We start from the raw sequence: 27,128 nt of genomic DNA, 5'->3' as shown, positions 1-27,128 counted from the left end.
TTCAGTTCTGTGAAGCATCTGAAAAGCAGAAGGCAAGGAGGAACCACACTTCTATTGAAAAGATACTGCACACTTCAGGATGGACTTTTGTCCTGTTGGTAAGCTTTGGCTGTCTTTTGCCTTGTTTTCTGTGGGGGTTGTGTGATGCTTTTGGTGGGGTAGAGCACACCACGAGATGCTGGCAGCTGGAGTCGATGCTGTGGCTGTTTGCTGGAGGAACGAGCTGATGATAGATCCCTGGTGGTGCAGTCAATTTCTTGTCAGCCTTCAGCACCAGGCATGGTTTTCTTGTTACTTGCTCTTGCACAAGCAAACCTCTTTCATGTTGGGAGGAATTTTCCCACTGATTTGAATGATGTTCCTGCTGGAAGTGTCTACTGCTGTGATCCTTTGTGATGGTGGTCCTGAGCTGAGCTGGGAGCTTGCTCAGCAGTATCAATAGTATATTTGACACTTGGCGTGAGCACCCACAAGCTTTGGCTTCTCTTCGTGTCACTGGCATGGCTTCAAGCTCCTCAGTGCTGTCTCCCTACAGCCCCACAAGCTAGTCTGCCTTTGAGAAGCCTCTCATGCAGTGGGGTACCCCAGTGCAAGGCACTTGCAGAGCTTTTGGTACTGGGCCTTTCCTGCTTATGCCCATGTTAAATCAGGTAAATTACTGTATTAGGGCTCTACCAACTCCAAGTGCCATGCAGATGGGCCTGCCTGGTCCTGAAATCATCTCAGAAGGCAGATGTGGGTGAGGGCAGATAAGCCACGACTGAGGAACTGAGAGCAATCTCAGGTTTGATTTCTGCTCTGGCACCTGGTGAGTAAAGTGGTTGGAATTCAGCACAGAAAAGCATACTGACAGAATGAACACTTCTAACCTCTGGCTGAGGAAGGTCTGAGTCTGTGAGAAGACAGCAGACAGGGACAAACAAACAGGTATAGGCTGAACAAGGGCCAAGAAGAAAATGGATCATCTTGCAGTGGCCCTGCTGTGTATGACTTTTGTCCCCACAGGCTTTTGCTTATAGGATATAGAGCACAGAATGAAGGCAAAAAGCAGTGCCAGGTTTTAGCAAGTGTTCTGCACCCTTTCAGCTCCTAGATGGGTAGCCATGGAAAGGACACCTGCAAACCTCATACCAGCCTCAAGTGGTATTAGTTTGGTCTGTGGGTGCTAAACTCTTTCCAGCATCTAGCTATGATTGTTTGTGATGGTGGATGCCTTCAGATCACCTAGCTCTCACTATCTGAAAGCAACTGTGGGCAAAGCTTCTGCATGACAAGCTAGGCAGGAGGAGGTGGGGGGTACCTCATGTTTGCTGTTTGTCTGAAGGTATGCTCTGCACAGACACTGAGGCTCTCAGAACTAGTGGTCTGACACAGCCATGTTACTGACTTAATCAGATCTTCAAAGCTGCACACTGCAATAGCACCAACGAGATGCTGCCTGGGGCCAGTGCAGGTTTGCTCAGTTCTGACTAGAGGCAGAGCCTGGAGGCAGGCAGTGCCTGCAGAACTGTGCTGGTGCTGAGTGGAACAGTGGATTTGCTTGATGCTGCCAAGGCTCTCAGCAGATGCAGTTTTCCAGTGAGCTTTGGAACACTGGATGTGTTTAAAGTTGCTTGGCTCTGGCATGATTTTCCTAAAGGTTAGAGGTGCACACACACCTTTTCCTTGAGTCACTCCTAACTGGAGGCACAGTGGTCCAGTTGGATACCTGTCTGCCACAACTGAGCGCAGATGAGACCTGTGTCTGTAGGGATGCTGCTCTCCTTCCAGTCGTGTCCACTTCCAGCTTCCTTCAGGACCCTCCAGCAACTATCTGGGTGAGGTCACTGAGGCAGTATGACAAATCCTTGAGATGGATGTTTGAAACGTGGGAGAGCAGACTGCTACCACATCAGGTGCTAGCATGTGTTGGGTGACAGCCATAGGCGAAGGTGGCTGGAAGCTCTTCTGAGTACTGGAAGTTGACATATGGGTAAGTGGACCAGGAGACAAGGTAAATTCTTCTTCATACCTTTCCCCTGCACAGCTGGAATGTGCAAATTAAACCTGCCTGAGGTCTGTGCTAAACTTCTTCTGACACAAGCTGGAGGAGAACTCTGTGCTGCAGGAGGGAGACAGATTGGGCTGGAGGTAATTGAAGAGCTTGAAGGCTTCCTATTCTCTGATAGCAGCCTAGTCCCTGGCTGGGGAGGTGGTGGTCTGTGCTGGAGATGACACAGCAGCCATCCCAGAAAAAGAAAAGGAATTTCAGGTGAAATTCTCCCACCAGACAGCTCTATGGAGGTGGAAGTTGCTCATCAGGCCACTCTGCCTGTGTGTTGCCATGGGTGGAGTGCCCAAACCCTTTAGCAGCCACATTTAGAGCCCTACATGGCCTTGCAAATCAGGCAGCTGATATACTGTGGGTGAGTCTGTAACAGGGCAACAAACTCTTCATCAGCTTCTGTACTGTTTCTGCAATCCATCTTTCCAGTGCTCCTGGGTAGTCACTTCCATTCTATCTGCACTCCAAAAGCTGTTTTCCTATTCATACACTTTTTATTTGGATTCAAAGCCTCACTTAGCACCTGGACACCTCTGCACTGCCTTTTGCAATGAGAAATGAGACTGGCAATCATAGCTCTGTTGACCTTTGGTAAGTAACTCTGGCCTGCCCTCCAGATGGGGAGGCTGAGGGTGTAAGCCACTACATCTGGAACTGAAGTCTCTGCTCTCTGTTGAGTGACAGTGCTAGAAATAGAAGCCTGGGGGATTTCTGAAGAGCTGTCAGGTCTTCCTACCTGGCTCTGCCCTATAGCAGGGAAACAACTTCAAGAGCAGGTGTAATGTGCACGTTTGCTCTCTGAAAATAAACTCCAAGGAACAACTTCACATCTTCTCTGGAGAGAGATTTTCACATCTTGTGTCTGGATTAGAAGACTTCAGCACTAGTTTGGCTGCCAGCATCCCCCTGAAACCTGCGGATGTCGTTGTGGGATGTTCTTCACTGGGGTGAAATTTCCCCCTGTGCAGAGAACCCTGGCCAGGGTTATGCTTCATCTGTGTCCTGACCTAGTCCTAGAGAGAAGTGGAACTTGGTGGTATTAAGGTCCTTGCTGAAGCTGTTCCTCAGTCCCCCAGTGCACAGATATATTCCTTCTGTGGCTGTAAGCATTTGGAGCAGGCGGGGTGATGCTTCACTCCCAGCATCCCTGTCCTTCAGGCTCAGCTGGTGCTCGTTGTGGGGAGGAAAGTAAAAGCACCTTGCTTTCATTACCTCATCTGCTGTTAGCGACCTGCCTCTGCTGCCTTCAATGCCTTTCTTTGGATAGTCTCCCAAACAAGCCTTTTGTGTTCACTTCCCCTGACTGTAGACCTCAATGTGTGTAGTAACACAGAGCTTTAGGTCTGCTGTCAGGGAAGCAAAGTAAAGTGCAAGCAGTGACCTCAAAATTGTTTTCTGAGCTAATGGTTTAAGAAACTTAGGAAACCTTACAAAGACCCCCTCTGAAGCTCATTCTCAATTGATTTTTCTGCACTATGTCACCCTTCAGTGCTTTTTTGTCCCTTGATTCACTCTCCTCCATGATTTTGTGCTTTTTCTCCCCCATGCTCACCACACAGAGTCCTTCCCACAGCTTTCTCAGTCTGACAAACTGACCAGGTAAATCACTTGGGAGCTGGGGTTCTCAGGTGTTCAGGAGGAAAGGGAATGAGTTATTTACAGTCTCAGTGAAGGTCGTGTGGGTGAGGTGGAGTCCTCTGGGAGTTTCATGTCTCTGAGATGGCTTTAGGCTGCTTCAGTAGACACAGAACGACTGAAGCAATGCAGCCAGCCACACCACAGACTGCTGATGGAGTGAGGGAAAGGTTCCTCAGGTATACTCTGCTATGGTACTTTTATGGACAGGACAAGGTGTCTTAGTGATAATTTGTCAGGAAACTGCCCCAATGATTTCATAATTAACAGCCTTCACAGGGGTGACAGAAGTAAATGTGGGGAGGCTGAGAGGCTGGCCTCATCTCCTGCAGATGCCAGAATGGTGGGGGACAAAACTGAGCTGAAGGAGCCAGCCACAGCTCACAGACACAGGGCTGACATTCAAGGGGAAGTTAGCAACTCACCCAACAAGCAGCAAAGCCACTACACGGGGCTTTTTGATGCTGTTTCTCTTAGTTTGGTTGGAGTTTTATTTGCTTCCTTGCTTGTTTGTTTTCCCCTCGCATGCAGCTTTTGCTGTTGTGAGCTGCTGGATGCCACAGGTTTTCCTCCCCTCTTGATTGACTTCAGCAATTAGTCAGCTTCGTTCAGCTCTTCCTGAGGGCTGCTTGCAGAGCTGGGAGAAGGGCTTTGCACCAGCTCCTTGCCCAGTGCTTTCCTCCCAGAGGCTCAGATCCTTCCCCCAAGGAATGCAGTGCTTGAAAATGGCAGGAGGAGCAATGGGAGAGAAGCTGCAGCCTGAGACATGTAATAGAAGATACTTGGGAAGTGAAAACCCAGCTAGCTGGGAAGATGGGGGAAAGGTTATGATCAAGGAAAGCAGGGCTCTGTGAGCTGGTGTGGCTACGCTAGGAAATAAATATATAGGCTCTGAGATGACTGCCCTCATCCCCTTTTCCTCTTGTCATCTCTGCTTCCTTCCCCTTTTCCCCCCACTCATATTTATAGCAGTTTGTTTGCATGTGAGATCCACACTGAAAGAATTTCCAAGAGAGCTGGTGCCACTTCCCCTTTCCCCAGGAAGATGGGAGGCCCAGAGGATTTTGTCTCATGAAACAGTGGAGCAGGGAATCCAGCAACTTCCTGGGAAAGCTTTGCCTTGCAGTGTTTAGGTGCAGCAAATACTCTGTCTGCAAATTCTGCAGTGACCTACCAGGAGCACCAGTGCTGTCAGCCTTGTATGTGCCCCCTGATTTTTCCTGAGGCTCATCTTTCTCCTTGCTGAAAAACCTGTGCTTTAACTGGGTTATATTTAGTGCCAGTCCAGTCACCCCAACCCCTGTAGGTCTTTTATGAATCATTCTGTGGTCAACTTGGCTGTGCTTGATATCTGTTTAACTTCCTGTGCATTACAAGGAAGCCTGCTTGTGTTTCTGCATTGTCTGTAGCCCACAGAACAACAACCTCCCACAGATGCTCCTTCTTCAGCAAGGCTTTCATCATCCTTGGTCCTGCCCTCAGGCTTGAAAAATCTCGGTTCTCTCTCTTAAGCCACTTCTGACTCCAGCTGCAGTGGCTCAGTCCATGAAGCCTCTCAAGGGAGGTTTGGATGTAGATGAAATAGTTAGGTCACATCTTTTCAGTATATAAGGATGACTGACATCAAAACTGTCAAAGACCATTTGGTAAGACCTCTTCATCTTGCTTGCAGTAAGCAAAATCAGTTGAGTGGAGGAGGGGTGGGTTGATGAGGTCTATTGGCACGATGACTGACTGCACTGAGGGGTTTATGGGTGTGTGCTGCTTGCTCTGGACTGAGAGTCATTTGCAGGCCAAATCTGAGTGGCTGCAACAGCAGGCAGGGATCATAGATGCTGTGGCATGACCCTAGGAGAGGATAGGCTCTGAAAGGCTGAGGCAGTTTTTCCTGTGATATGTTTGCCCTAGCACTGTTCTCACAGACACCTTTGTTCTTCCAGGGTCAACTGATTTGAGTGAGGCTGAAGAGGCTGAAATAGAGACAATCAAGCAGCACAGGCGGGAGCTTTTGGAGGACATTAAGGTAAGGATCACCCCACTCCTCCTGTCTGCCTGGCTGCCTTAAGACTGTCTTCACCAAAGAGTGTCTTCATGTGACTGCCTAGGCCATGCAAAAGTGCTCCTGCACTGGAGACATGATCCATTTTCAGTTCTGAACATCATGTTGCTCTGGTGCATTTGCCACTAGTGTACATCCTACCTGGTGCAGGCTTTGCTGCAGGAGTAATCAAACACCCTAACGAGATATTTGAAGAAGCCTGGCCAGCTCATTATCTGGAATGAGCTGAGATTGCATATTTAGGATTAAGGAAATGAATTTGATTTTATTAAGTCAAACTGGCAAGGATCTTACTCAGCATTTATAATTACTCATTGCCTGCTAATGACCCATCAGTCCTAGATACCTGCTGCATCTCCCTCTGTTTATCGAGCTTTTGTCTGGCTTGTGGACCCCTAATAAATCCTCTGTTAATGATCACAGAATCATTGATGGTTTGGCTTGGAAGAGAACTCCAGAGTCATCCAGTCCAATCCTCCTGAGGTGAGCAGGGACATCCTCAAAGTCTCCCTCCTTAATAGAGGACTTACTAGAGGTCCCCAAGCCAGACAAAAGCTTGACAAACAGAGGGAGATGCAGCAGGTAACTAGGACTGATTATGTCATGGGATCCTGTCTCTTTAGAGAGATGTGATAGAAAGGCTTTCCACACAAGTTTCCATGGTTGGGCTTCTTTTTTTTTTCTTCTTCTTTTTTTCTTTTACTAGACCCAGACATTTCTTCACTGACTCCTGAAATGTTCAAAAGTGGCAGACTGACAAGCAGCCAGCAGCACTGCATTGCAGTCATGCATGCTGCCAGCCACTTTCTATTCCCTTCTGCCTCTACCACCATGCAATGTGGTCTTCCATCTCAGGTTGCTTAGTGTACTCAGTCATTGCACTGATCTTTCACAACATGAAGATGTCCAGGTGCCTGGGGAACAGGTGCAGCATTTTCTTTCATAAAGGATTAAGCTAAACTACCTGTTACTTCTCAGGCTCCAGGCTCACCATTTCTGCTTTTGCCATCAGGAAAACCAGTCTGTGAATCACAGAATCATCAGGGTTGGAAGGGACCTCAAGGATCATCTATTTCCAACCACCCTGCCATGGGCAGGGACATCTTCTACTAAATCAGGTTGCTCGCAGTCACATCCAGCCTGGCCTTAAAAATATCCAGGGATGAGGCTTCCACCACCTCCCTGGGCAACATGTTTCAGTGTCAGCCACCACACTCACGGTGTTCTTCCTAACATCTAATCTAAATCTCCCCTCCTCCAGCTTGGGTCCATTCCCCCTGGTCCTATCACTACCCTACACCCTAAACAGTCCCTCACCAGCTTTCTTGTATGCCCCCTTCAGCTACTGGAAGGCCTGTGATTTGCTTGCCTGCCTCTCCAGTTTTCAGAGCAGTCAATAAGGCATTGTAGGAGGCAGGATGGTTTTTTTACCCTTCCTGAGCAGGGGAAAGCTGCTAGACCACACAGATCTGTACTCTAAATCCCAAAGCCATTACTCAGTGGGGTGTGTGTGTCCAGCAGAGCAGGATGAGTTTAGATGAAAAAGTGTGTGCAGCTGGAGACATTTTCCCAGGTGGATTCCTCAGAAACTATCTAGCAATACCCTTTAACACAAAGACATAGGGGAGTGCCTGCTGGGGGAAGACGAAGTAGGGGAGAGGATGGGTCCAGACCTGCAGGTCACAGTGCTAGAAGACAGCAGGGAATAAAATAACAGAAGTGATAATCACTTGAAATTCAGGAGCTTCAAGAGCTTTGTTACATTTGTGTAATACTTAGTAAGGAAGTAATAACAGTGCAAGCTTAGTAGGGAACACTTCCAGCTCCCAAGACTAATAAAGCACAACAGACAACCCAGCAATAGAACAAGGGGACACAGTCTCAAGTTGTGCTGGGGAAAGCATAGGTTGGATGTTAGGAGGAAGTTCTACACAGAGAGAGTGATTGGCATTGGAATGGGCTGCCCAGGGAGGTGGTGGAGGCACCGTCCCTGGAGGTGTTCAAGAAAAGACTGGATGAGGCACTTAGTGCCATGGTCTGGTTGACTGGCTAGGGCTGGGTGATAGGTTGGGCTGGATGAGCTTGGAGTTCTCTTCCAACCTGGTTGATTCTATGATTCTATGGTGGCTCTGAGGACTGTTGCTGCAAGGAGATACAGACATAAGAATCCTACAGGAAGGCTGGAGAGGGACTTTTCATAAGGGTGTCTGGCAACAGGACAAGCTAGGATGGCTGTAAGCTGAGGCAGAATAGCTTTAGACTGCATCTTAGGAAGAAGTACTTCAGTACAAGGCTTGTGAGACTCTGGAGTAGGCTGAAAAGAGAGGTTGTGGATGCATCCTCCTTGGGGGTGTTCAAGGCCAGGCTGGGTGAGGCCCTGAGCAGTCGAGTCTAGTTGAGAGGTGTCCCTGCCCATGGTGGGGAGGTTGGAGTAGATGATCTCTAAGTTGACTTCCAACCTAAATCATTCTGTGACATCTTCATTTCCTTGCTAATGCAGAATATGCAGCCAAGAAGGCCATGGTCTTTCGTGGGTCTAAAGGGATCTAAATTCTGGAATTGATTTTTTTTTCTTAATTTGGCAGTAATTCCTCTTCTTTTTCTCCCCCCCTCTTCTTTCTTCACCTGAAGAGAGGTATCTGCTCAATGGTATTTGAGTGATAGATGCATTAAAAACTGTTTCACAACATGGCCACTTCAAGTTCATATTGACCTTATAGCTGCTGGTTCCACTTCTCCTTTCCTGAACGTTTATCAGAGCTATGCAAAGTATAATCTAGAAGGAAATGGGCACAACAGAAGGATTCTCACATCTGGCATTGTTTGAGGAACCGAAATCATCACTGGAGTGAGTTCTCTAACACTCTCCACACTGGCTAAGCTTAGTATTCCTTGACTGACAACAGGCAGAAGAAGATCCTTCTGCTCCTCTCTTCTGTTGTTTTTCTCTAGAATCCAGCAGGGTCACTCCAGAGCAGTGCCCATTTCATAGACATTCTTGACTGGTCATGACCAGCTGACTTGTCTTTTTCCTGTGACTGAGGGAAGAAGTAAGACATGCTTGCTGTGTGTCTGCTGGTTTACCTTCCATCGTCTTTCTTTTGCAGAAGCTGAAGGAAGAGATTGCTGAAGTGTTTGCAGAGATTGAGTGCTTCCAAAATGCAAAGGAGATGCAAGAGGCAGAAGATAATCCTGGAGAGCAGACCAGGCAAGTGGGACAAGGAGGGTATTCATAGATTCACAAAATGGTTTTGGTTGGAAGGGACATGGGCAAGAACACCTTCTGCTAGACCAGATTGCTCAAGGCCTCATCCAGCCTGGCCTGGAATATCTCCAGGGAGAGGACATCCACAACCTACTTGGGCAGCCTGTTCCAGTGTTCCACCACCCTCACTCTAAAGAATTTACTTCTGAATTTGCCATCATCAAGCTTCATTTGCTCCATCCTATCACTACAAACCCTTGTAAAAGGTCCTTTCCCAGCTTTCTTGTAGGCCACCTTCAAGTACTGGAAGGCTGCTCTAAGGTCTCCCTGGAGCTGCCTTTTCTCCATGCTGAGCAGCTCCAACTGTCATAGCCTATCCCCCAAAACAGGTGCTCCAGCCCTCCAAATACCTTTTGTGGCCCTCTTCAGGACCCACTCCAACAGTTTAATGTCCTTCATATGCTGGGAGCACCAGAACTGTATGCAGTGTACCAAGGGAAGCCTCACCAGTGCAGAGCAGAGCAGGAGATTCACCTTCCTCATGTTGCTGGTTACACTTCTTCTGATACAGCCCAGGACATGGCTGCCTGCTGGGCTTTAAGTGCACATTGGTAGCTCATCCCTAGGTCCTCCTCAAGACTGCTCTCAAGCCAACCCAGCCTATATTTGTGCTTGGGATTGCTCTGACCCACATGTAGGACCTTCAGCATGTTCAACTTCATGAGGTTGGCTTGGGCTGGCCTGTCAAGCCTGTCCAAGACCCTCTAGATGTCATTCCTTCCCTCCAGTGTGTCAAACACACAGCATGGTGACATCCTCAGACTTGCTGAGGGTGCCTCAATCCCAATGTCCATATCACTGACAAAGATGCTAAACAGCTCTGGTCCCAGTACTGACCCCCGATGGATGCCACTTGTCACTGGACTCCAATTGGATGTTGTGCTGTTATCACAACTCTCTGAGTGTGGCCATCCTGCCAATTCCTAATCCAGCAAGTGGTCCACCCCTCAGGTCCAATTTGGTGATCAGAAGTCATGAGAGATAGTGCCAAACACTTTACACAAGTCTCTGCAACTGACATCCTTTGCTCCTCCCTTATCCACTGATGCTGTAACTCCATCATAGAGAGTCACCAAGTTCACCAGGCACGATTTGCCCTTGGTGAATCCATGCCAGCTGCCACCAATCACCTTTTCTCCATTTTCTGTATGCTTTACTTTACCAAGTCTCTATTGATGTTAAGAGAATAAAAATATCAATAGGATTTCATATGGTGACAAGGATCACAACAAGGACAGGGGATGAGGCCAGCAATACCCATCACTCTCTGAGAACTCTCTTTATTCCTGAACAGTCCTTAAGCTACCTGAGTTGCCTTGAGCAAATTGACACATGGCCTTTTATTCTAACTTTGACTTCCCTCCTTCTTCATGTTTGCAGCAAGCTAGTACAGAGGGATAAAATTCTGTGCTTGGGCAGGAAAAAATTCAACATGGACCCTGCAAAGGTAAGATTTGCTCATTCTGCTTATGAGGAGAAAGCTGGGAGGAAGAGCTTGTGTTGGCTACCAGTCTGTCTGCAGCCCTCAATGCTAAAGAAACTACAGCATGAAACTGTGGGGCTGGTTTCTTACCTGCCTATGGCTCCAGTTAGCAGCACACTCTATACTACACTGAAAATGGTCTTCTGATATGCTTGAGCTGTGTTACCTCCCCTCATCATGTGTCTGTAAGCCACTCCATCCAAGGCAATCCAAAACTAAGAGAGGGGAAGGCAGAGTGGTTTAACACTGCCAGTGTGTCAAGAGAGCCAAACCTCCTTCAGCACAGCTGCTCTTGCCTGTGAGAGGCCATAGTGTGATAGAGGAGAATAAAGAAGGTTGTCAGCCTGTGTCAGGTTCTTTGTCTCCTTTGGAGGAGGACAAGCTGCCTCTGTCATTTTGGAAGCAATTTTGGGTTTGGTAGTTGCTGTAGTTTTTTGTTTAAGAGCAGGACAGACTTGAGGTTATTTTACTTTACTCTTTTTAGTGAAAGGGCAGTAAAATAACAGTGCTCTTGCTCAAGTGGAGAGGAATACAGAAAGGCTGTATTTAAAGAGGTGCAGGAAAAGATATGGCAAACATAGAATCATAGAATCAAGCAGGTTGGAAGAGACCTCCAAGATCATCCAGTCCAACCTAGCACCCAGCCCTGGACAGTCTACTAGACCATGGCACTAAGTGCCTCATCCAGTCTCTTCTTGAACACCTCCAGGGACAGTGACTCCACCACCTCCCTGGGCAGCCCATTCCAATGCCAATCACTCTCTCTGTGAAGCACTTCCTCCTAACATCCAGCCTAGACTTTCCCTGGCACAACTTGAGACTGTGGCCCCTTGTTCTGTTGCTGGTTGCCTGGGAGAAGAGACCAACCCCCACCTGGCTACAGCCTCCCTTCAGGTAGTTGTAGACAGCAATGAGGTCTGCCCTGAGCTTCCTCTTCTGCAGGCTGCACACCCCCAGCTCCCTCAGCCTCTCCTCACAGGGCTGTGCTCCAGGCCCCTCACCAGCTTTGTTACCCTTCTCTGGACACGTTCCAGCACCTCAACATCTCTCTTGAATTGAGGGGCCCAGAACTGGACACAGTACTCAAGGTATGGCCTGACCAGTGCTGAGTACAGGGGAAGAATAACCTCCCTTGTCCTACTGGCCACACTGTTCCTGATCCAGGCCAGGATGCCATTGGCTCTCTTGTCCACCTGGGCACACTGCTGGCTCATCTTCAGCTACTATCTACCAGTACCCACAGGTCCTTTTCTTATTGGCTGCTCTCTACCCCTCATACAGATACAGGATACATAGAAACTTCCCCCAAACCTTCTCCCCAACCAACCCAAAGCCTCAGTGCTCCTTTTCTCCCCCCCAGCCTTGTCTCCCAGTGAGGCCCAAACAGGCCTGAGTTGTGCAGCTAGAAATTTGCTGCAGTGGTGGCCTTGAAGGCTGCAGCCCACAGGCTGCTCCCGATGGAGTGGCTGCAGAGGAGAGTCATGGAAATGATCAGAGGGTTGGAGCACCTCGGCTGTGAGGACAGGCTGAGGGAGCTGGGCGAGTTCATTCTGGAGAGGAGGAGGCTCTGGGGGGACCTAAGAGCAGCCTTCCAGTACCTGAAAGGGGCTACAGGAAGGATGGAGAGAAGCTGTTTAGAAAGGCCTGCAGTGGACAGGACAAGGGGCAGTGGGTTCAAGCTTGAGAACAGCAGATTTAGATTGGGTGTTAGGAGCAACTTCTTTACTATGAGGGTGGTGGAGTACTGCAACAGGTTGCCCAGGGAGATGCTTGAGGCTTCTTCCCTGAAGACATTCAAGGTGAGGCTTGAAGGGGCCCTGGGTGACCTGGGCTAGTGGGGATGTCCCTGCTGACTGCAGGGGGGACAGACTGGATGACCTCTAGAGGCCCCTTCCAGCCCGGATCATGCTATGATTCTACAGTTACCTAGCTAAGAATCCCTCTGGAGAGCTGAAAAGGGAGGGAGGAGAGAGCTGAAAAGGGAGGGAGAAGCTGACCTTGCTGCCCACTCCTAAAGCCTTTGCAGAGTTAGGAGACTGAATACAAAACTGTGGTACCTGGGCAGAACCAGGTGGGATGAGTCTTGGCCTCTGTAGTTTTCTCAGGGAAGCCTGGGATGACCTGGGACCCCTCAAACCACTGCAGTAGTACCAGCTGGGCTGTGCAGGGAATTCAGGCTTTCTGCTTTCTGGGATTCCAGCCAGTGGGGCCCAAGCTCCATAGCCCTCTCTGCAGAAAGCTCTAAAATCGTTGTGATGAAGTAGAGATGTGACACAGGCAGTTTCCTCTTCCTCCTCACTGCTAGACCATTTTGTGAGCTCTGCAAGGAAAACCACAAGCTTCAATGGTATGGTAGCTTGTTGTCAGCTAACCACCACAGCTAGCATCTTCAGGTGACTGATGGCCTGAGTGACAACTATTTCACACCTCCTCCTCTCCTCTGCCCTGCTGAGGCTCCAGGCCCCTTCCCCAGTGTTCAGACCACAGCTGGAGTGCTTGCCAGTTCTCTGGGCAGCCTTCTGGCAGTGGGAGCTGTCTCAGAGCACTGCTATCAGTGCTTGCAGGCTGTGTGAGAGCAGGTTTTCTTCTGAAGCATCTCTCTCTGTGGCATTCTGCCGTGCCGTGCAGAAATACCTGAACAGCTACGGAGCCAAAACCAGTGTAGATGTCTTAGTTCAGTGCCCACCAGCCTGGCTGATATGTAGTGCTGTGTGCCTTTACTATGCAGATCTCTGTTTACTGCTCCATGCCATAGGTGCTGCAATGCAAGGCACTTTCTTTGCCCCTCCTGGCTAAGGTGACACTTCGTCTGGGTAGTGCTGATACTTTGAAAGAGTACAGGAGCTCGTTCAAAGCATCAGCTGGAACAGGCTGCCCAGGGGGTTGTGGAGTCTCCCTTTCTGGAGATACTCAAGACCTGCCTGGATGCATTCCTGTGTGATCTGGTAGAGGTGTGTGACGGTTTGGGTGGTCCCTTCTGTGCTAGTTTGAAGCAGGGTAGAATGTTTTGGTGAGAAGAACTAGATCATAGGCTGTGAAAGGAAAGCAGTGGTGATGTCTACTCCCCTCAGAGTCTTGCTGAAGAAGAAACAAAAACATCAGATAACACTCTCACCATTTTGTCTCACTCTCACTTGGGCTGCTGACTGTGCTGCATCTCCCTAACCTCACCTTCCATTTAGCCTAACCTACCTTTGCTTCTTAACCTCTTGGCCAAACCTCTATTCTTCTTTAGGACTGGGGTAAGGTTGAGAGGGGCAGGGGGAAGGTGCAGGGGTGGTTGAGAGCCCCTCCTGGGGACTCAGGTTTCTGGGAGGGGAGTTGTGTTTCTGTATTACCTTTTACCTTGTATATTTCTGTCTATAACTGTATATACTGTAACTATCTGCTTGTATATTGTGCTAAGCTGTAAATAAATAGCTTCATTTATATTCCCAGAGCTGGCTGAGACTAGTCTGGGTATTTCTGAAGTGTAGGGGGGGCAGGGAACACCCAAACCATCACACCTTCCCCCACACTCTTTGGAAAAATCATCCAGACTATCCTCAGTGGCTCTGGAAATTGAATGAAGCTTTCTATTTACAGCTTAGCACAATGTACAGGCAGGTATTTACAATAGATACAGAAATAGACAAGTGCAAAAAGTAATACAGGAACACAACAGCCCTCCCAGAAAGCTGAGTCTCCAGGAGGGGCTCCCAACCACCCTTCCACCTTCTCCCACTCCTCTCCCTTGCCCCTGACTTTGCCTTATCACAGTATCACCAAGGTTGGAAGAGACCTCACAGATCAAGTCCAACCCTTTATCACAGAGCTCAAGGCTAGACCATGGCACCAAGTGCCACATCCAATCCTGCCTTGAACAGCCCCAGGAACGGTGACTCCACCACCTCCCCGGGCAGCCCATTCCAGTGCCCAATGACTCTCTCAGTGAAGAACTTTCTCCTCACCTCCAGCCTAAATTTCCCCTGGCGCAGCCTGAGGCTGTGTCCTCTCATTCTGGCGCTGGCCACCTACTCAAGGTAGTTTGGAGGGTTGGCCAGGGGGGTTAGGAAGCAGATGGATTAGTCACACAGATGGCAGGTTAGGTTAGAGAGAGAAGTTCAACCCAAAGCCCAGACAGCAACTCTGTTATCTATGTTTATGCTCTTGTTCTTCTACATCTCGGCAAGCCTATGAGTGAAGTAGACATCACCATTGTTTCCTTTTCACAGCCTGTAATCTAATTCTTCTCACCAAATCATTCTAGCTAGCTTCAAACTAGCACAAGGTGATCCTGCTCTGCAGCAGGGCTGGACTGGATGATCTTTTGAGGTCTCTTCCAGCCTCTGACATTCTGTCATTCTGTGATGCTGTCTCCAAGATCTCAGGGCTAGTTTCTGAGGCTAGGGGAGGAAACCTGGGAACCTGCCTGAGTAAAACCTTCTGGGAGAAATGTGTTGTGACATGGCAAGGGGCAACAGTTTAAAACTAAAAGAGGGTAGATTTAGAGGCTATAAGGAAGAAATTACTTACCACAAGGGTGGTGAAACACCAGACATGTTTCCCAGGGACATGGTAGATGCTCCACCTCTGAAAACATTCAAGGTCAGGTTGGATGGAGTGCTGAGCAGCCTGATCTAATTGAAGATGTCCCTGCTTACTGCAGAGGGGAAGGGGGGTGCTGGATTAGATGACCTTGAAATGTCCCCTCCAATTCAAAGCAGCCTGTGATTCTATGAAACATCACCAGAATGGTTTGCAAAATTAAAACGTTTTTGTTTTTTTTTGGGGGGGGAAAAAAGGAAAATAGTGTGGAAAAGTCTCACAAACACTTCAGCTCCTTCTTTGGAATCTGCTTTTTCTTTGGGGCATTTTAGAAATACTTTCTTATATATTACAAGGCAAAGTGAATTGATTCTGTTGAAGCAGAACATTTTGATGGATCTAAACCAATTTTCATTCCTTTATTGTGTTTTGTGAGGAGAATTGCAATGTGGTCTGGAGAGCTGCAGTGTTTTTAGGCATTGTTAAGCATCTGAACAAAACCTTCACTGCCTTTGACTTTGAAAATCATGAAATTCCCTCTAAACCAGGATGCTGACTCTTTGGCCAGCTCAGCTCAGGCCCTCTACTTCCCTTAAAAAGCATATTCCATCCTTACTGGTTGAAGAGGATGGAGCTAAAATGAATGCAGACTTCTCTGAGACATGGAAGAAAATATAGGGAAAACAAAAGAAAAACAAGAGAAGTTTTTTTCCCCCCTAAATAATTTTAAAAGTCTTTATTACTTCTTTTAATATTTTATTCTTTTAATTAATTCAGGGAAAAGTAGATTTAGGAACAGAATACAAAATATTTTGATTGAAAATGTTAAAATGAAGTATTTTGACTTTGCCTTTTTTTTGACTTTTACCCTTCCACTGCCATTTTTTGTTTGCTTGAATTTCCATCAGCTTCCATGGTGTTTGCTCCCATCTATCCAAATCTGGGGATGAAATAGAAGTGGGACTGATCCATCATGGTGAATAAAAAAGGGATGGAATAAGGGTGGGAACATGGCTGTGGTCTTCCTTAAGGTGGCTGGGGAATAACATGAGGGACAACATCACCAAAGATAAGGAAGGCTGATTTTGGTATGTTTGGTTCCTGCTTTCTCATCAGACCACAGAGTTGTCTTACTTCCCTCTTTTGCTTCCCCTCCTCCAGGGGATCCAGTACCTGATTGAGCACCAGGTATTGTCCTCAGACCTACAGGAGATAGCCAAATTCCTTCACAAGGGCGAAGGCCTGAACAAGACAGCCATTGGGGATTACCTGGGTGGAAGGTGAGCAGCACAGTCAGGATGAGGAGGCCCTTTGGAGGCCCTGTCCTGCCTTACCTGTCCCAGCTGCATTTTACATAACCACTAGCAGAACTGTGTCCAGTGCCAAGACTGAACATACCCCAAACTACACTGAGCTGGATGGGCAGTACACTGAGGGTGGGTGGGCTTTGGAGTGTGGCTAAGGCTGGCTGTATGGGCTGTGTTTTCTCCTGTCTGTAATGGGGTCAGTCTTCCCAGACAAGAGTGTGCATCTTGGCCTCTCGTTGGTCAAAGGGAAAGTGAAGACCGAGAGCAGCAAGTTTGCAGATGACACTAAGCTGGGGGCAGATGTGACTGGGTTGGAGGGCAGAAGGGCTCTGCAGCAGGACCTCGACTGCCTGGACAGATGGGCAGAGTCCAATGGGATGGCATTCAATAGCTCCAAGTGCAGGATGCTGCACTTTGGCCACAACAACCCCATGCAGAGATACAGGCTGGGGTCAGAGTGGCTGAGAGCAGCCAAACAGAAAGGGATCTGGGGGTGCTGATTGATACCTGCCTGAACATGAGCCAGCAGTGTGCCCAGGTGGCCAAGAGATGGAGCTAGGTGCATGTTGTCACATCAAAGGATATCCTAACTGAGCAGAGCCAAAGCTCTTTTCTGACCTTTTACCTCTGTCCTCTCCCAGGGACCCTACAAACATTCAGATCCTCCAAGCCTTTGTGGCATGCCATCAGTTTGCCAACCTCAACCTGGTGCAAGCACTGAGGTGAGTGAGCATACAGAACATAGTGGGTGGAGCAGCAGCCTGCTCAACCACTGGCTGTTACCACTTAGTAAGGTTGTAAAGTCCTACTGGAAACACATAGATCTTCCTAAGTCTCTGCTATGTGTGTTGGCTCTAAGACTCTTGTCTTGTGAGGTGTTAACAGTTTTTCCTTGGGGACCTCTTTCATGACCCCTTGGTTGGCTTGTCCATGTGCAAAGCAAGGCAGGTCATGGTGGCTTTGGTGGCCAAGGAGACAGGACAAGTTATTTATGGCATCAGGAGCCATGTCTGTCCAGAGTTCCCATTACATCAGTGACAAAGTGACTTTGCCTTAGAGCAGCTTGTGTTCTTATAGGCCAGCATCCTGGCAAGACTCTCTGTTGAGGTCTCTGCTGCCTTGAAGGCCACTCAGTAGGGAAAAAGAGACATCATTTCCAGGATGCTTAGTTCTGCTTCCTGCTTTTAGGATGAGCCCAGGCAACCTCTAGAGAGAGGAGCAGAGCTCCTATTTCTTGCAGTGTGATGTCCCCAAGTGTGATGGGAGGGCTTCTTTTATTTTCATGGTGTCCCCTGGGTTGAGAGAAGGTATAAATGTCCCTTGCACCTGACCTGACTAACTCTCTGGCATGCTGCTGCTGGCAGACAGTTCCTGTGGAGCTTTCGGCTGCCTGGGGAAGCGCAGAAGATTGACCGGATGATGGAGGCCTTTGCCAACTGGTACTGCAAGTGTAACCCAGGAGTATTTCAGTCCACAGGTAGCTATGAGGACAAAGCAGCCTGCACAGCTGAGCCCCACTGATTGCTGGAGAGAGAAGCCTTCTTTTTCTCTTCACAAAGCACAGAGGGCATCACTTGGTAGTGTGGATGCTTCCCCTTGGAATGCTTCCTATAGCTTAGTTCCTGTGAAAGCTTTTCAACAGACTGAGGGTCTTCAGACCTTCTTTTGTTACTATGCTCCAGTCCCCCTTGGGAAACAGACTTCAGAAGCACTCCCAGCCCCACATGAGGTGTACCTCATTGCAGTAAGGACAGCACTGACAGGCATGGCTCTGGAGAAAGTTTCCTACAGGCAGAGCTGTTCTCGGGCCAAATCTACTGAACTACCCTGAAGGGACAGAATCACCTCCATCACAGGGGGTCAGCTCTGCCCCTCTTTCTCCTAGCAGAAAGGACATTTCCCTTTTCTTCCTACAGCTGAGAGGATGACACTGTTCTCCACTCACTGGAAACAAAGCCACTGTTAGTCTAGAATCATAGAACACACTGGGTTGGGAGGGACCTTTAGAAGTCATCGAGTCCAAACTCCCTGCAGTAAGCAAGGACAAACTCATCTAGATCAGGTTGCTCAGAGCCACATCAGGCCTGACATTGGATGTGTCTGGGGAAGGTGCCTCCACTGCCTCCCTGAGCAAGCTGTTTCAGTGTTCCACTGCTGTCATATTAAAGAACTTCTTCCTAATGGCAAATCTAAGTGCATCCTCCTCTAGTTTAAAACCATTGTCCTGTGTCCTAGTGCCACAGGCCCTTGTAATCAGTCCCTCTCCAGCTTTCTTGTAAGTTCTCTTCAGGCACTGGAAGGACTGTATAAGGTGAAGTCTCACTAGAGCAGAGTGGCAGAATCATCCCTCTTGTTCTGCTGGCCATGCTTGTGATGCAGCACAGGCAATTTGCCTTCTATGCTGCAAGTGTGCATTGCTGACTCATGTCCAGCTTTTTGTCCACCAATACTTCCAGGTATTTTTCCATAAGGCAAAAAAAGGATTCAAGTGTGGATTGATCAGCCATCTAAGACAAGTGCCACTCATCCTGGTTTTCTTTCTCATTGCCAGATACCTGTTATATACTCTCCTTCTCTATCATCATGCTTAACACCAGCTTGCACAACCCCAATGTGAAAGACAAACCTCCCTTTGAAAGGTTTGTATCCATCAACAGAGGCATTGACAATGGAGGGGACCTGCCAGAAGAGCTCTTGAAGGTAAGAAGACCTCTCATTTTCTCATCAGTCTCTCTTTCCTCTCTGGCTTGGCATCCATGGAGAAGCACAGACCCACAGGTCTGCTGACCTTGAGCTGTGTAAGGGGAAGGGCTGTGGGAGGAAAGAGGCCAGTATGTACAAAAGCAAAACTGGAAAGCGTGGAAACTGCTTTGGAGAGGAACTGCACTCATGCATGTTGGTGAAGACAATGGAGCAAGAGCAATGGGGCTGGAGTCATTCAGAGCATACCAGTACTGAGAATCACAGAATCAACCAGGTTGGAAGAGACCTCCAAGATCATCCAGTCCAACCTAGCACCCAGCCCTATCCAGTCAACCAGACCATGGCACTAAGTGCCTCATCCAGGCTTTGCTTGAACACCTCCAGAGACAGTGACTCCACCACCTCCCTGGGCAGCCCATTCCAATGCCAATCACTCTCTCTGGGAAGAACTTCCTCCTAACATCCAGCCTAGACCTCCCTTGGCACAACTTGAGACTGTGTCCCCTTGTTCTGTTGCTGGTTGCCTGGAAGAAGAGACCAACCCCCACCTGGTTGCTTTGTGCTTTTGAGTGTGTTTGTGTGAGAAAGTGGAACTATGTGAGAGAAAGAAATGAGCTGTGAGGGTCTACATGTCTTGTAGGAGGTGTGAATGGAGCACCCACTTCTGTGGGAGGTAACTGGCACCTGACTTTTGGCCAGCTTTGAGAGTCCTAGCCCTTAAGTGGACTGTCTCCTCTGTGTCTCTCTTTGTCAAGCAATGTCACTGTGGCCCAGACTATAAATCCCTTTCTCTTGTTGGTACCTAAATGGCTCAGCTGACTCCAGTGTTCACATCAGGCAGGACACCAGTGCCTGACCTCTCTCACACCAGGATGTATCTTAAGGTAGAACCAACATGCCCCAGGTGAGTTTCAGGGTCTCTTACAGTATCCCTTACAGCATCTGTAAAGCTCTCAGCAAGTCTGTGGTGCCTCTAATCTCAGAGGATGAAGACAGAGAGCAGGGGAGACAGGACATGGGATGCCCCCATTAGCAAAGCTGGGAGCACCACTTTCCCAAAGGTTCAGCAGCCATGGCACCTACTCCATGAGACAAGGTAGAGGTGGACAACCTGTCTGTATGTGGGTAGCTTCACCCAACCAACCTGGGGAGAATAACCTGTGTCTTGTGTCAGAGAGGCTGCCTGCATCCCACACTTGGCTTTGTTGAGCAGCAGCCTCTCAGGGTACAGGCTCCAGGTTTTTCTGGCAAGTGTCTTTCAGGCAGTTGGAGGGAAGTGGCAGGAGCCTGCATTTGCTTCTTTTTCTCTTGGCTTAGGATTTGTGTAATAAATAATGGAAAATCCAACAAAGTGAACAACACCTGCTCTATCCCTTGAAAACTAGCCAGCTCCTTGTCACTCTGCTGTCGTGATTGTTACCACTTGTGCCCCTCAGTGAAAAAGGCTTGACTCTGTAAAGCATATTTCCTTGTGGTCACATAAGTGTGTGTGGGTCTCAGCAGAGCGTTTGGCACCACCCATCCAAGGCCTAAATGGGGCTGCAGTCTCTGCTGTGTCATGTTTCTGCCATGTCACATTTCTGCTTCAAGGCTCACGGCAGCACCTCTGTGACAGGCTGAGTTTGGTCCCTGCAGCCTCTCTTGATATGGATGCACACTTCTGTGCCTGTGACTTTCCATACTGGGTCTCTTTTTTTGGCACAGGGTGCAGGATAGAGCCTCCTCGAGCCCTCTGAGGTGCAGGCTGAGGGCTGTTGTAAGCCTATGCTCACTGCCTTCTCACCTCCACATTTACCTGCCTGCTCCTGTGGAAAGAGAATGATGAACCAGATGGACGTAGGAGAGCTGTGTACTAACTTTGTCAGAAGTCTTTCTTGCTTTCTCTTTTCTTCTCTGGGGCAGAACCTGTTTGAGAGCATCAAGAACGAACCATTCTCTATACCCGAGGATGATGGCAATGACCTCACACATACTTTCTTCAACCCTAACCGTGAGGGCTGGCTCCTGAAACTAGGTATGGGGGACGACTCCCGTAGCTCTTCTGAATTCCCTTCCTGCCTGTCTCCGCAAATCTTCCTCAGGAACCCACCAGCATCTCTGCTTTCCTTCCCTCCTTTCTGCTGTGGTGGGGTGAGGCTGACATCTGCTGTTGAAACCAGCCACCTGCTTTCTCCTCCCAGCTCCTGCAGGCTCAGCCTGCTCAAAAAGACACCCCTAACCCCTTCCCATTCCTAGCCCCGTGAGAGCAGAGCTGGCTCCCTGGGTGTGCATGCCCAGCCCACGGCAGCACATTAGCAGTGAGCACCACCTCCGGTCCTTGGGGACCATCTGCAGGGAGAGCTGGGAGAGTGTGTCTGTGTCTGCATGTCTGGAGCTCAGAGAGGGTTGGGTGGGATGGGAAAGACAGCAAAATGTGACTAATGACTTTTGAACCTCACTGCCTCTAGGAGGACGTGTGAAAACCTGGAAGCGCCGCTGGTTCATCCTGACGGATAACTGCCTGTACTACTTCGAATATACCACGGTAAAGGCTCAGCTTCGGGATGGGAAATGATGTCCTGAGTGGTTATGAGCCTCTGAGGGGCCAGGGAGAAACAGAGAGCAGGGGGACAACTCTTCTCTTTTACTCTGTTGTCCCAGATCCAGCTTAGACCGCCCCTCTCTCCTATGTTGTTTCCTCTCCTCTGATCTGGCGGAGGAGAGAGGCTGGATGCTGCAACTGCAGCTATTGCTCTGACCTCCTGGTAAATGAGCAAATGAGCTCCCTGTTGTGTAAATGGAGATGTTTCCTCAGGCATACGTTGTCCCTGTCACCCCCACAAAGGTATGCCTCTGGGAAATCAGAGAGGCTGTAAATAGAGGTGTAGATGTGGGGGGCATGTTGCGTGTTAACTCATTTTTCCTTGCCTTCAGGACAAAGAGCCCCTAGGCATTATCCCCCTGGAGAACCTATCAGTTCAGAAGGTGGATGATCCCAAAAAGCCAGTAAGTACCTTCTCTTGGCACTCTGCCAACACAGGGTCTAAGGTGGTCAGAGGGAAGGTGCACACACCCACGCTTACCGTGCTCCGCAGAGAGAAGATGTAATCCAGACTGCCTTGTCCCCCAGCCCAGGCACGATGGGGTCCAAACATGACTGTGTGTGACCAGAGAAGATATGGTGTGAATGGAGAGCTCTTGTTTGCTGTGCTGCACTTTTTCACAGCTGGGTGTAGGGGGCCAGAGATGGGTGCACAGAGCTGATTCCTTGACTCATTTTGCACCAGGAGATGTGGCTTCAGTTTCTCTCTCCGGGAGTCTCCATAATGAGTTACAGCACTTGTAGACCAAACAGTGCTGTGGTGTTAGCAAACTTGCCCAGGAAGTGACACTCTTCATCTATGCATCTCTTGGGGATTCGCTCTTTGATGTGTTATGACTCAGGGAGAAGTGCCTTCTGCATTTGTGGTGGCAGGCAGAAGAGAAAAAGGGGGAAGAGAGCTTCATGACTAGAGCAGAGTGACAGCTCCCAGGTGTTTTCTGTTAACTGCTGATGCTCCATCTTCCTTATAAAGCTTGTTTGAGGGTTCAGTCCCTCACAGGAGGAATGTATTTAACTAAGAGGAGTAGTCTGGAAATCTAATTCATAGAGGAATCCTGTCACTCATGTCTGAAGGCAGAATAGCTTCCTCAGTCTGCCCTGTCCTCATCTATTGCTCCGTTTTATTCCCTTCCTGACAGAACTGCTTTGAGCTCTTCAACCCCAACTGTAAAGGGCAGAAGATCAAAGCCTGCAAAACAGATGCAGATGGGAAGGTGGTTGAAGGCAAGCATCAGTCCTACAAGATCTCAGCAGCCACACCAGCAGAACGCGACGAGTGGATTGAGGCAATAAGGTGAGGAGACCAGAAAAGGAAACCTGAGTTTGCCATTTTTTTTGTGTCCCAGGGACAAATGGTCATACAGGTAATTTGGCTACCAGAGCTTGGAAAATGGGAATGGAAAGAAGTGTTTGCAGTCGAGCAACTGTGGTACCTCTTTACTTCAAAGAGTTTCAAGATCCCTTCTGGAGAACCTCTAGCCACAGCTAAATTCTCTGCTGTGGGTCTGCAGATCTCCAATCCTACATTTTGCTGTGTGGTGTCTCTGAAAATTCAGCTAGGTTGCCTATGCTGCTTACCAGCATTAATTCTCTTACTTTTTCTCCTCTTTACTCCCAGGACCAGCATCACACAGGATCCTTTCTATGATCTGGTCTCTGCTCGTAAGAAAAAGATTGCCAGCAAAAACTGAGCCCTGACTTGGTCACTGGCAGCAGAAAGATGTAGTTGTTGGACAGCTTCCCTCCTGTGCTGGGCTCTTCCAGTGAAGAAATTTGGGAGTATTGGTTCCCTCTGCCTCCCACTTGGCAGGAAGATCAATGACAGGACATCTTGCCAGATTTTTTGCTTCCCTTTCCAAACTGAAGGCAGAGGAGCAGGGTGCCACCCAATGAGGACTTAAGAACTGTGAGCATGGTCTTTCCCATGTCCAAATGTAAGAGCTCAACAGCACTTGGACTTTAGATTCTCCCATATCACCTCAGGCCATGTAGGACAGGATCCGAGAGGACACAAGAATGGTTCTAGAACATCTCCAGGTCCTCTTGCCTGGCTATTTTCTTTTTGAGGAACCACAGAGATGCTCTCAGAGCAGTCATGCACAGTCCAGTCAGCTGCAGAGCTGAAACACTCCTGTGGTTTGTCTCCACAAGCAGAGGGGTAGTGGTTGTGGAGAATGGAACACTGATCTTTAAAACCTCACTCTGAAAGCAGTGGCCAAGGGCAGGCAAGCCTTCTGCACAGAAAAGAGCACTCTTTAACTCTCATGAGGACTGAAATCTTAGGAAGTCTCTGCTCTGTACTTGAGCCAGGGGTTTCAGAAAGTTAAAGGTGTTGGAAAGGGAGATAAGAGGTAACTGAGTGTAGAGAGGCTGCTGGACTAGGGGCATGCCTCTGCATCGTTTGTCTCTGTTTTGAGACTTGGGGACCACCACAGGTCTCCCTAGGGAAGAAATCCAACCAGCATGCTCTCCTCCTGGCTGATAGCTACACAACAAACGTTGCCTCCTTCCACCCCACCAGAGGCCTGGGCTTTGTCTGTGGAAGGCCTGCAGCCAGAAGAGAAATGGGAGGTGTGCACACGCTGCACTCACAAGCACACACAGGCAGAGGCATTCTCATCTTCACACAATAGTTCCACCTCGAGTCTGGTGGTTTTGTCTCTTGCATAAAGAAAGAAATAAAAGTGCTTGAAATAAGCCCGGAGCTCAGGACAATGCGATCGTTTTGGTGATGCAGGCAGAGGATGTGAGACAGGAGTGTCACATTCCCGTGCCTAGCCGAGCATCCTGAGCACCACCGCAGCTCTGCACTGCACCCACAATGCAGGCAGGCTGAGTGCGTGGCACACGCAGGCAGCAGCTGGGCAGCAGGAGCAGTCCATGGGACAAGAGCAAAGGTGCAGGGAGCTGTAACGCTGGGAACTGGGAAGAGCAGGGTGACCGACAGCAGCGACTCACTAGAGAACACTTACACCTGCAGCGTTAAAGGGCGTGAAAAGCTACTGCTCTTTCCTCATCTTTTCAGGTCTCTTCCAGCAAACGTTGGCGCTGTCTCGGGCTCCTGCCTCTTCTCCTCCCTGCAGAGGGCTCTGTCTACCAGGCAATCCGCAGCAGGGCCAGCACAGCTCCATTATTCATTCCAGTTATTTTTGCCCAAGCCACAGGAATGTTGAATTAATTTCAGGAGGCAGGGAGCGTATCTGGGAGCCGAGGCACGCGTTCAGCCTGCAGAAGGAACGTGAAGGTTCTCTTCTGCTTGCCAATGTCTCCTGTGTTGAGTCTCTTTGTCGTTGATGTTCCGGCTGCTCATGTGCTCACACACACAGTGACTCTTGCTTTGGGCTCAGTGCAAGAAGGCAGGGTCCCGTCCAAAGGTGGGAAGTCAAAATGTAGCCTCTTATCTTGGCAAGAGAAACATAAACATTCACTTGGTTAGCAGATGTTTCCCCAGGGCCTGGGATTCAGGTGAGAAACGCCTGCTCTGCTGCCCCTTGGGCTCGTGCTCTCTGTGACAGAAGATAACAATGCATAGAGACAGGCAATTGTGTAATTTCCATCCATCAAACTGACCTCAAGAGTCGGGAGGAGGTGGACCAGGTCGTCTCTGAAAGACTGAGGTAGGGAGAAAGGCAGCAAGTTTGAGTTCCCATTGTTTTTCCGTGCTGAAGCCAAGGAAAGGCAATTTCCATGCTCCCTTCCCAGTCTCCTCAGTACTGGGAACTCAGTGATGTTGCCCACCAACAATGCAACATATTCACTCTCAGAGTGTTATCCTCGACCTCACACCGAATAGCAGCATCTCTAGCATTGCCCAGAGTGTCTCAGGATGGGGACATAACCCTTAACCATCCTCTCACATCTGCCTGCTTTAGCAGCCGTGCTTGGAACCCTTGCACAGTTTTTGTGGGAATGGCAACTAGAATGGCCCCACCAAGGCATGTTTTGCTGGCTGCTATCACAGATCCCCTTCGCTGAGGGCAGCTGCAGCACCACACACCTGGAAGCAGACACATAGATGTGCACAGGGTCCTTCAGGTATTAAATGTGACAGATTGCAATCTATCCAGGAGACAGGTTCCTCTTTCTCATCATAGGCAGCTTAGTAGGTGGCTCACACAGGCATACACACAGAGGAGTGACACTTATTCCCAGGCTGCCTAAGGACTCCTGCTCATACCCAGTCATTCATTTTCATGTTACATGTGCACCTATTTTCATGAAAGGGCTGGCAGGAGAAGACCACAGATGTATGGAGCAGACCACATAGCTGCATCCTGCATCCCCTCCCCTTCTTCCTGTCTCCTCTTCATCAGCTCCTTTTTCAGAAGGCTAATACACTTTAAAAAGAGGCATTCCAGAAACTGTTTGCAGAGATGGAGCAGCTGTGAGGACAGCCAGCAGTCACTGTCAGTGCAGCTTAGGTAGCTAGCCAAGGGTAGAGAAAATCCCTGTGGGGTGGAAGGGAAGGGCAGTGTGTGGATGGAGACAGATCAGACTGAATCATGGATTCAGAGCAGACCAAAGGGCATGAGTGGAACCTGTCTTCTCCCAGGGGTGAATGCCTTTGGTGATGGGAGCTCATGAGCAAATGGAGGCCTGTGGTGGAAGCTTGAGACTCTGAAAGTGACTTAGCCAGGAGTGGTGTTCAGTGAGGGGGTGGCTGTGCCCAGTTGAGATGTTGTCCATTTCTGATACTGCTCAGCTGTGTGTCACAAGCCCTTCAGCAGGAAAGGAAAATCAAGCAGCTCTTTTCTGCTGGCCAGCCTGGGTTATCTGGAGTGGGCCTGCCAGCCTTTTAACTCCCTCTGTGATATCCTGCATGAATCCCCACATCTGATCCCTCCACAGCAGTGCAGGGATTGCCACCAAGAGAGGCTGACAGGTTTGCCAGCTTGTACCATCAACCTGGAGGAACAGAAGCCTACTACAAGGACCTCAGAGGGACGGGAGCCAGTCTGCATGCCTGCTGAGATTGATCATTTATATGGAAAGAAGCACAGCCCTGATGTATTTGAGATGGTTTGAATGGTGTAGGCAGTTCCTGCTGTCTCACATCCTTCATGTTTGGAAGCTGGAGAACAAGTCATTATCTGAAGGTGGGAGCCCCATCATGATACTTCCTCTGGCTTTAAACTTTCTTTGAGTATGCATTTCACATGGAAAGGTCAGAGCTACAAAGCTTGAAGGCTGGACAGCTTTCAAGGGCACTATGGCCTCTCTGCTGCAGCTTGTTCTGGATCACTGTCTTCAATCCAGCAGAGGGACAGTCTGAGGGGTTAGAAGCAGCCCCGGCAGACCCGGGCTGAGACCTGACCAGAATTTCTTGGAGTGTCAGTGCTGTCATGTCTGCAATGGCTTTGCTCTAACTGGCTGCGACAGGGGCATGCAGCAGTCTCATCTTGCCATGCCATTTCCAATCCTGCTGCCTCCCTGCGATGAAGATGAATGTGGCCTGTCCCAGGCTATCACATTCCTCTGTGTGTGAGTCTGTGTACATACACCAGTCTGCTCCCAAAAGCTGATG

The 27,128-nt window shown here is 49.0% G+C and overlaps 1 protein-coding gene across 3 annotated transcripts; it reads left to right on the top strand.

Moving 5' to 3' along the window:
- Positions 1-12: 12 nt before the first annotated feature.
- Positions 13-25,379, top strand: CYTH4 (cytohesin 4). 3 transcript variants are annotated; one of them, XM_064155308.1, is made up of 13 exons: positions 13-98; positions 5,620-5,702; positions 8,846-8,946; positions 10,384-10,450; positions 16,175-16,293; positions 16,962-17,042; positions 17,685-17,797; positions 18,872-19,020; positions 20,926-21,037; positions 21,471-21,547; positions 21,937-22,008; positions 22,744-22,898; positions 23,223-25,379. In XM_064155308.1, the coding sequence occupies exons 1-13, from the start codon at positions 80-82 to the stop codon at positions 23,293-23,295; spliced, it is 1,221 nt and encodes a 406-aa protein (XP_064011378.1). In that variant the 5' UTR covers positions 13-79; the 3' UTR covers positions 23,296-25,379. The 3 variants fall into 3 exon arrangements, with proteins under 3 accessions (XP_064011378.1, XP_064011379.1, XP_064011377.1); XM_064155309.1 differs by lacking the exon at positions 13-98 and adding an exon at positions 3,730-3,858; XM_064155307.1 differs by lacking the exon at positions 13-98 and adding an exon at positions 4,319-4,447.
- The last annotated feature ends 1,749 nt before the right edge of the window (positions 25,380-27,128 follow it).

The sequence above is a fragment of the Pogoniulus pusillus genome, chromosome 15 (assembly GCF_015220805.1).
Source record: "Pogoniulus pusillus isolate bPogPus1 chromosome 15, bPogPus1.pri, whole genome shotgun sequence".
Taxonomy (NCBI): domain Eukaryota; kingdom Metazoa; phylum Chordata; class Aves; order Piciformes; family Lybiidae; genus Pogoniulus; species Pogoniulus pusillus.
Note: the sequence above shows the minus strand (reverse complement) of the source record. Positions and strands in the feature narration are given on the sequence as shown.